The 10,221-nt window shown below is 46.9% G+C and overlaps 1 protein-coding gene across 1 annotated transcript in view; it reads right to left on the reverse strand.

Moving 5' to 3' along the window:
* Window positions 1-10,001, reverse strand: part of DCHS2 (dachsous cadherin-related 2) — a 208,112-nt gene extending 198,111 nt beyond the window's left edge. Inside the window, exon 1 of the mRNA XM_019641158.1 lies at window positions 7,569-10,001. Within this exon, the coding sequence (XP_019496703.1) occupies window positions 7,569-9,599 (2,031 nt within the window). The 5' untranslated portion in view covers window positions 9,600-10,001. The remainder of the gene's footprint in view (window positions 1-7,568) is intronic.
* Window positions 10,002-10,221: the final 220 nt, after the last annotated feature.

Genomic DNA, 10,221 nt, shown 5'->3' on the forward strand with positions numbered 1-10,221 from the left:
TCCAGCTTGCAGACAGAGGATCGTGAGATTTCTAAGTCTCCATAACCCCATGAATCAATTCCTCATAACAAATTTTATACGCTTTTATATTTCACATATAATATATAAATATAACTTATAAAATAATAAAAATTATATATACATTATATATTTATTGTAATGTATCATAATATATGATGTATAATATATTTAAAATATAATGAACTACATTATATAAATATATTAAGTTATATTTTATGTATATTATATATTTTATATAATGTATAGTATAATTTACATACTATATATAAATATGTATAAAATTACATAAGTCAATTCCCCCCCCACACACACACACACACAAAGATATATATTGCTTAGTGGTTTTATTTCTCTGGAGAACCCTGACTAATGCACAACATTTTATGGATGAGGAACTGTGGCCAAAAAAGTTAATAGAGATAGTAAACAGTGGAGTCACAAGTGGAACCAAGGTTTTCTGACTCCAAGTCCAGTGCTGTCTTTTTTTATGCTGTCTCAATAAAAGATTCCAAACAGTAATAATTGATAAACAGAATAAAAGTCACTAAGCAGTCTATAGACCCAAATTGTGCCCTGCACACCCGAGAGGGGTCAGGTGCTGGCATTGGGTCTAAATGTGGTGGTTAGCATCCTGAAGTACACCCCTGAGGACTCATGACCAGCCATGCCTTCCCCACAACTTGTATCACATCACTTAGTCTAAGATCTTCACAGTGCTTTTTGGGAGTTGGGGGGAGCGAGGCTCTCTCTTGAGAGGTCATCTGAGCCTTACTTAAATTGGTGGAAGTCTGTCAGTCAGTAAGGAGGTGTTACAAGCCTCCAAAGTAAGTAAAACAGATTTCTGCTTTCATTGTCAGAAACATATATATCTAACTACAAACCTAATATGCAATTTAAATTTTTTTCAGCTCCTTTTTCCATCTTTGAGGGCAAGGGAATATTTATTTGAAATGTCATTTTCAATTAGTCCTTATGCAAAATAGTTTTCCTCATCATGTCTAGAAGTCTTATTCACTAACATTTAATAACATATAACATGCATTGAGAAATTATGGACTACGAGTCAAGCATTGTGCTAAGCATGCATGTCCACACAAAAACTTTATCAAGCTGACACTACTATTACCCATAGTTTTCACATGAGGAAACTGAGGCACAGTACCCAAGATCGCACATCTAATAAGCAGTGGAGCTGAGATTCAAACCCAGGCACTCTAGCCCATAATCTGTCTATATTTTTATCACTGTATACATTCTAATTTTAATCTTCAAAGCTATGAACGCTCTATAATACAGTATCAGTCACCTTTAGTTATAGAACCCAAAACTAGACAAATTACTGGCAAGCTATATATTGTCTGTAACTGGGAGATATCTCACAGATTCTGGGCTATACTCTCCTTATTGCAATCCAAATACTATATTATCTCATCACCTTTCCCAAGTGGGAAAAGGAGAAAGGAAGGGAAGCCAGCTGACTGGTCTCAGGTAGCAGTTGTATGCAGGGAAAGGGAGAAGATGGATATCAACATGAAGTCTGAAGTAGAATTCTACAGTGGATCCCAAGTGTCTAAAACAGCTCATCAAAGCAGAGACACAGGCATATACAAAACATGCTGGAACAAAGGTATAAAGCCAGGAAGAGGCGGATGATTCGGTAAGATGACAGCAGGTGATGTAGACATATCCTGGAGGCAGGTACAAACGACTGCTGTGGAAATCTTACATGCTCCCGGTGCATGTGCACAGATAAGTTCGGCCCATTTAAAGGCATCAGAATAAGACAATCACATGCAGGTAATACAATTCTATGACTGTCTAAGCGGGTGCATGCTATGGAAGTCTGAGAGTATGTATGTAAGGAAAACAAGAAGAGCATGTTGGTAGTAAGGTGAGGGAGACAAAAAAATACAAGCTAAGCAATGCAATTCAGGCGGTAAACTTCCAAAGGACCAATGCTAGAACACATTAAGTAAATAAACTTTATAAGAAAATTAGTATATGTGAATTATACATGATGTATGATACATGATGTGATAAATGAAAAAGTAAAAAATCTTGACTAGACGTAACTCTTATTGGCAGATTTTGGTTTTGCTGTGTAGCTCTTCAATATAATTCAATAAGTTATTGATCTTCTAGTACATGAGATTGCAGACATTATTAATTATAAGGGACTCAAATATCATTACATGCCAAGCCCACAAGATACTCACAATCCTCTGTTTTACTAATACAAGTAGCACCATAAGGAACATTAAGAAAAGAGCCAGTTGGAACAAGAAAACATTTAGTGGAGGGAGGTGGCATTTGTGACATACTTACAATCTGTCCAGTTTGAAGAATAGCCAATAGAAGACGAGAAGTGATGGTGGAAGAACTAGGGTGATGACCGTGGGTATAAAGGAAGTGGCAGACGTAAGAAATACTGCAGGCCTTGGCCACGACTGTGGTCAAATGTGAGGAGGAATCAAAGGTGACGCTAAGATTGGAGGAAACATCTTCTTCCTTAATTAATTGTCGTACTTCCAAAGTTGGCAGTAGCAGAGCCTCTTGAGAGAATGGGCCTTCTCACGGCTCCTCAGAAGCTCCTAACCTCAGCATCCTTTGCCATCATCACCACACAGACTTCAGGAGAGGGGCTGCTAGCCCTGGCCACTTGGGCAAAAGCTAATGTGCAACCCTTCCTTTAAATCATACCGCCCCCTAAGAGCCACTTTGGGTTCTCCATTTTTACCACCACAGCACATTTGAGACAGAGTTGACACATTTAGAAAGCCTTTACTAAAGGCTAAGGGATTAATAAAAAAGAAATAACCCACAAAGATATAATGAATCAGAATTAGGATATAGTTTAGTACTTTTCAGCCCACAGAGCACAGTGGGAAGCAGGCCTTCCCATCTCTCATGTCTTCCCAGATGGTAGGTACTATTAAGGCCCACTGCCCAGCCACCCCTCCTAGAAGGCTCCTCAAAGTCAGGCCATGAGAGAGAACAAACAAGCAGTCAGGTGTTCTCTCCCACAGTTCCAGTTTGCGATCTCAAGGCCTGCTTTTTATCCAGCTGACTGACGAGAGACACCATGTTGCTTTTTGCCCTGTAATTCTCAACAATGCAAATACAACTGTGCCAACAAACAGCAAATATATCACACAGACATACACCAGGTGCATAAACACATCTATAGAAAGGACACATTCACAAAGATAGGAAACTTTCTGAAAGGAGCTGATGGGTGACGTATGAAAAGAAAAGAAAAAAGTAGTTGAAGGGACATGAGTTCAATTCGGGAAATGTTAGATTGGAGGTGCCAAAAAAAGCATCAAGGCAGAGATACACACCAAGCAGAGAAATGTTAATCTGGAATTTATAGGGCAGGTTGACCTGGAGATGTAAAAAATTAAAAAGTTGAAGTTCTTGGAATATGTAAGAAGACAGTGCAGAAAGGAGGAACGTGGGAGGATGACAGAACCCTTGGAAATGCCTCTAGCACACTGCGTGGGGTGGCACAAGTGGAAAGGGAAGTGCTGGTATGACAGAGCCCAAAAGAGAATGCAGTGTGACAAAAGGCAGTGAAGAAAATGCATTTGAGAAAGAGGAAGTGGGCCACAGTCCAAAATGCTTTAGAGGATGAGGGAGGTAATGACTAAGAAAACCCCTGGATTTGAAATAGAAGGACATAGCTGCCTTGTGAGAGGCAGGATTTAGTACAGGGGTGAGGGAAGGTCAGAACAGGGCGCTAAGGAGTAATTGGCACACGGAGGCAGGGCACGTGGCATTCATTCATGAGGACTGACAGTGGAGGGCAGGAGACAGAACTAAGATGACACTGTTAGCACAGGGACCTTACCCATTGGACTCACCGCTGTGTCTCCAGCACCAAGACCAGTTCCTGGCACATAATAGGTACTCAATAAACATTTGTCTATTGCATGTTGTTTATTCAATGAATGTTGTTGTTCGCTTAAATAAAGGAATTGGTGAATGAATACAGTGCTGATATTTGAGGGATGTGAGAGAATAACCTTGTTATGGCATGTGTATGATTCAGGCAGGAATGTTGGCGTTATATTGTTTTCAGGTCTGGTTATAAGATGTAGCCTATCAGCACAGTTCACATCACTGGACTTAGTGTGGGTAGAGAAGGAAGGTCTTACCTAGAGGTTGAAGTTAATTAGTGTTTCTGACAGTAATCTGAGGAAAATGAGGGTCTCTCAGGCTAGACATTAGAACTTGGCCTGTGTGGGGGGGAGGGACTCCTGAGTGTCTGCAGAGTTTTGCCTTGACCATGAAGGCATCAAGAGATACTGAGAGGAACTCCTGTGGGTTGTTAAGAAGGGGCTCAGGGAACAAGGAATTAAGAAATCTAAGCCAGCACCTGCAAGGCTGTGAAACCCTTTGGATCACCTATCTGAGGCTGTTACTGGTTCTTGTACTGTGTAGTAAATCCCTTTGTCCTATATTTAAAGTCTTTGGAGAGTTCCAGTCTGGTTATGGAATATAAAAGGGTTCAGCCAGCCCTGGAGGTCGGGAAGATGGGCAGCACTGTGGTGACAGTAGGAGCAGTAATACGAGCGGATTAGTGATGTGGAGAATCAGCCAAGACACCCTGAAGGTTCAAGGGTGTGTTTTATTAGTGACCTGGTATTCCCTTACATGGAAACTAGGAAATCATCTTCTTTGGATGTCGTTTCCCTTTTTTTTTTTTTGTCTGATTCTGACAAGGGAGAACTGAGCAGGTATGCGGTCTATAGACAGAAAACCGGCAGGGAGCAACAGAAAGAATGTACAGTAATAAGACTTAATGTAAAGAAACAGAGCCCTGGAAGAAAGGCAAGGTCATGAAATCCAAAGGCTACCTGAAGAAGTTTGTTATTACAAAGTGGTATAAACAAAAGATTGAGAGAGTACAAAGATAGAAAGTCTATGTTCATTGCAGTATTATTTACAATAGACAATATATGAAAGCAACCTAGGTGTCCATCAATAGACGAATGAATAAAGATGTGATACACACACACACACACACACACACACACACACACACACACTGGAATATTATGCAGCAATAAAAAAGAATGAAATCTTGCCATCTGTGACAACATGGATGGACTTAGAGGGTATTACGCTAAGTGAAATAAGTCAGACAGAGAAAGACAAACACTGTACAGTTTTACTTATGTGTAAAATCTAACAAAACAAAAACAGATTAATAGAAACAGAGACCAAAGTGATCATTGCCAGAAGAAAGGGGAATAGGAGGATGGGTAAAAAGGGGGAAGGGGCACATAGTCAATAATATTGTGATAAGTTTGCATGGTGACAGATGATTACTAAAATTAGTGGGGTGATTACATTGTAAGGTATAAAAACGTCAAATCAATGTGTTGTACACCTGAAACTGATATAATTAATATAATATTGTATACCAACTATACTTAAATTGTTTTTAAAAAAGGAAAAAAACAAAAGCATATGGAAGATACTCCAGTGAGGCTTACCTGGAAGTTGGGGACAGAGTCAGCTAGCGGGTTTATGGAACACAGGAGGTTCACATAGCTGTTGTGAAGAGGTTAATAGAGAGCCCAGTGAAAAAGAGGGTTTCTTCAATCAGCTAGATTGCTGGAATTTCCAGAAATCTAATCGTCACGATTTAATACCATCTACAGCAACACTTGGCCACCGGGAAGGTTCTTTGCAATTGGAGATGCAGTCCTGCACTTGAGCCAAAGTTCAGCTCACCATATTGGATCCGCCACATACAGAGTCATAATAATGGGATAAACTCACACCTCATGGCCGAATCACCTCACAGTTTTAGAAAGGATCTAAAGATAGGTTCTAATCAAAGGAATCACAATTAATCCATGCTGCTTATTTTCCTTTAAGTGGAGCCAAGGAGCACTGTTTCATATCAACAGGTTTAAGGTCTTCCAGATGGGAGAGACCTAGTCCAACCTCTCACCTATTATGACTTTATCTTTAGACATCTATGGCAGAAGCTATCAGCACACACTGGCATCCACGTGCTCCTCTCCATTTCTCAGCTTCCTTTGCGGGACACCTGAGGCCACATGGCTGAGCACTCACCAATAGGACATTGGTGGACCTGCTGTAAGTCACTCCCGGGCCTGGCCCTACCATGGATGGAGGAGTACAAGCCAACCTGCATCATATTAGACTCCACCTGAGAATTAAATAATCTTCCATTATGTTACTCACTGACATTTGCGAATTTGTCCGTTTCAGAGGCATGCACTCATTGATTTTCAAGCCTTTTAAAAAAAATCTAGCAACCCAAAGATTTGCAAATCATGCTAAAGAAAAGGATAGAGATTATTATTGTCCAAAGGTCCAAAGGATTAAAAAAAAAAGAAGCAGTCATGAAGCTCTTATTTACAATATAGTAGCATCTCACTTATCTAAGGGTTATGATTTGAGACATAACTTATAAAGGCTAAAGCCTCCCCCTGAGAACCAAGAAATAAGCCATAGAGGTCTTAAAACAACCCAGACTGAGAGCAAAATAAAGCTTTAGAGCTTCACTCACTAGCTAGCCTCTCGGGCTCTATTTATTTGTTCAAGTTTTCCTGAGTAAACCAATCAGTCTTGGAAATCTGGTTTGTTATTTCACATCAGACAAGAAATAGGAACTTGAAATCAATAAGGAGTGGTGCTAGAGGGTGCAAATCACAACATCCGGAGAGTAGAGATCAGAACTTTAAAAAGCAACACGCCCAAAAAGCAGGGTAGAGAGACCCCACTTATAAAAGATGACTGAACCCCATTACTCCTCAGAGTCCTGAAGGCATCATCAGAAGAGCATGGCCCATAACTGATAAAAATGACTTGATGTCCTCAACTAGCCTTTGTAAGCTTCAAAAGAAGATAGGACAGTATGTAGGGAGCCTCTGGTTACTCAACGTTTATTCAAAAACAGTTGCAGTGTTTAAAGGCATACACCTGTTTGAAAACCTAACTTGCGAAGGCCACCTGATTCTCCTAGGGTGCCACGTAATGATGCTCAAAAATATAAGACACTGCCATTCTCCTACTGTTTGACTGAGAATGGGTGGTTCCTCCCAAAGCAATTTGGGTGCACATATTCAGCATGAAGGAAACCAGATTTCCATAAGCAAAAAATCAAGATACAAATAGTAAAACCTTGGATTGCGAGTGACTTGGTTTGCGAGTGTTCCACAAGACAGCAAACATTTCTAATACATTTGATCGTGGTAAACGAGCGATGTCTTGAAATACGAGTAGTTTGTTTCCGTAACAAATTATGTTCGCAAACCAAGGTATTCTACATCATGTGATGTAAAAAGGACCCTGGAGATCATTCCGTCCAAGCCCCCCCCCGACACCCCCCCCACCCCCCGCAGAAAGGTTAGGTGACCAGAGGGCTCCCATTCATCGCACTGTAGAGGAGGCATAATGTTCCCTGCTCTAGAACTGGGGTCTCGCCACCATATCACAATTCCCTTTCCCTGGACAGACGCACGACAGCTCCAGGCCTTCCTTTGACACGGGCCTGAAGCACTCACCTGCAGAAAGCAGTATCCGGAGGGGGCATGCTCTACAAGGGTGGTGTTGTACACCTGTCTCTGAAAGATGGGTTCGTTGTCATTCACGTCGTCCACCGTGATGCTCACCAGGCAGGTCGCGGACAGCGGGGGCTCTCCGAGGTCTTGGGCCATCACTCTCAGCTCCACCGCCTCCTGGACCTCTCGGTCCAGGCTCCTGGTGGTGCTGATCAGGCCGCTTTCAGGATCGATAGCGAAGGAAGGTCCGCACTCCGCCGTGGGCCGCAGAGCCTCTGGGCTGCAGCGTCCAGGGAAGTGGAGCAGCTTGTAGCGCAGCCGGGCGTGGCCGGTGCCAGCCTCGTCCGCATCGGAGGCGCTGACCCACAACACCGCGGTGCCAGGGGTCGCGGCCTCGGACACTGAGGCCTGGTAATGCTCCTGACTGAAGAGAGGCTGCTGGTCGTTGAGGTCGGCGATCCGGAGGAGCAGTGTCTCCTCGGTGCTCAGCGGTGGGGACCCCGCATCCACCGCCACCAGTCGCAAATCGTACAGGTCGCGGCTCTCCCTATCCAGGGGCCCCTCCACGCAAAGGAAAAATACTCCCGGGGAACCGCCTGGGATCAGCGCAAAGGCTCCCTCCGCGCCCTCCAAGGACAGCGAGATGGTCCCGCCTCCGAGACCCACACCAAGTTCCCGGGCTGCCTCCTCTTCTTTCTCCAGGTCACCGTCAGCGTCGGACACCGAGACTCGAGCCACGTAGTCGCCGGGTCGGGCGCCCTCCGAGACACGCGCGGCACCCCCTTCGGTAAGGAAGAGCAGGTGAATGGCGGGTCTGTTGTCATTCACGTCCAGCACGGCGATGGACACGCGCACTGTGGCCACCTCGGGCTCGGCACCGCCATCGCGGGCCTCAACTACCAGCTGGTGCCAGGCCTGCACCTCGCGGTCCAGTGGCCTCTGCACGCGCACCACTCCGCTGAGCTCCTCCACGGTGAAGTAGGCCGCGTCGCCCAGGGGCCCGCCACCGCTCTCCGCTCCCAGCGTCTGCCGGGTGCGGATGCTGTAGCGCACGTGACCGTTGGGCCCTAGGTCACGGTCGGTGGCGCGCACGCGACAGACCTCGGCGCCTGGACTGGCATCCTCGCGTACGGCCGCGCGGTACTCGCCCTGCTCAAAGACCGGCGGGTTGTCGTTCTCATCTAGCACGCGCAGCTCCACACGCAGGTGGCCTGTGCGCCTCGGGAGGCCGCCGTCCCATGCCTCGATCAGCAGCTCGTGTGCCGCCGCCTCCTCTCGATCCAATCGCCGCAGCAGCACCAGGTCTAGGGGCTCCAGGGGAGACGAGGACAGCAGCGACAGGGGTGACCCCGGGGTCCCGTAGCGCAACTGAAAGAAAGGTCCTGTGGGGCCCTCGGGAAGGTCGGACTGTTGCACCAGGGTGTAGCCCTGTGTGCTGAAGAGCCCGGCGTCGGGGTCGTGGGCACCGGGCAGGCGAAAGACGGTACCTGGAGGGCTGAGCTCGGAGACGTCGAGTTGCAGGGAATCGCGGGGAAAGCTGGGCGAGTGGTCGTTGACGTCGTTGACGTGGATCTCCACCTGCACCACGGCGCCCAGCAGCGTGGCGGCCACGAAGCTGTAGTGGTCCCGCAACTCGCGGTCCAGGCGCCGCGCGGTGCGGATGATGCCAGTGTCCGGATGCACGTGGAAGTCGTCCAGCAGCGGGGAGTCATCTGAATCCTCCGACAGAAAGAAGCCTCCCTCCTCCTGTTGCTGTGCGGCCGGCAGCCCGGCGCGGATGTCGCCGACTAGAGTGTCCGGAGGAAGTCCCTCGTCCACGGAAAGGCTGAGGTTGAACACCTGGGCAGATGAGCCCGAGGCTGCCCACAGCCACGCGTGCATGAAGAGCACGAGCAGGAAACGCCGCTCCCTGATGCCGCCGCCGCCCTGCCGCCCGTGGGTCGACCCTCTCCTCCCGGTTAGCAGGAGTCGCTGCCGGGAGGGAGCCCCTCGCTGCTGACGCCCTTTGCACATCCTCTGCGCAGAAGGGTTCATTGCTCCCTCAGCTCCTTGGGAAGGCTCCCGGGTAACTAACTGCCAGTATGGGGCTGGATGGCAGAGAAATCCAGGAGCCTCTTCAGTGTCTGAGCCAAAGAAGAAAAGACTTTGTTTGGCAAACAAACCCACAGACCCAGAGGTTCCCGAGATTACATCTGCAACTGGTGAAAAGGTCCTCCGCCTGCAGCTCACGCAGACGGGGACACTCTGGCTGCCTCTGACGCCGCGTCCACCTCTTCAGCCCCTGGATTTCTTTAAACGAATCTCATCTCTTTTTCTCTCTCCTTTTATTCCTTTTACATCTGTTCCTTGTTCTGCTCGGCTGGTAGTTCCCCCCTGGTAAAGTCAGGTGCATTATTTCTTTTGCCAAAAAGGATGAAATTATTCAAAGCGCGCACACACCAGGAGAGGATGGGGGTCTGGCCGGGGAAGGGGGTGGAGTAAGGGCGGGGAGGCTGAGAGTGAGGGCGCCAGGCCCGAACCAGGGAGGGAGGGAGGAAGGGAGGGAGGAGGGAGGGAGCTGCGGCTCTGGCTGCGGTGTTGTCCGCTGCCGGGGGGCAATCGCCCCCGCCGTGTCTCTGGGCTCGCAGGACAGCGCGACTCAAGCAGCCACCCAGCC

The sequence above is a fragment of the Hipposideros armiger genome, unplaced genomic scaffold (assembly GCF_001890085.2).
Source record: "Hipposideros armiger isolate ML-2016 unplaced genomic scaffold, ASM189008v1 scaffold_58, whole genome shotgun sequence".
In the NCBI taxonomy this organism is placed as follows: Eukaryota; Metazoa; Chordata; class Mammalia; order Chiroptera; family Hipposideridae; genus Hipposideros; species Hipposideros armiger.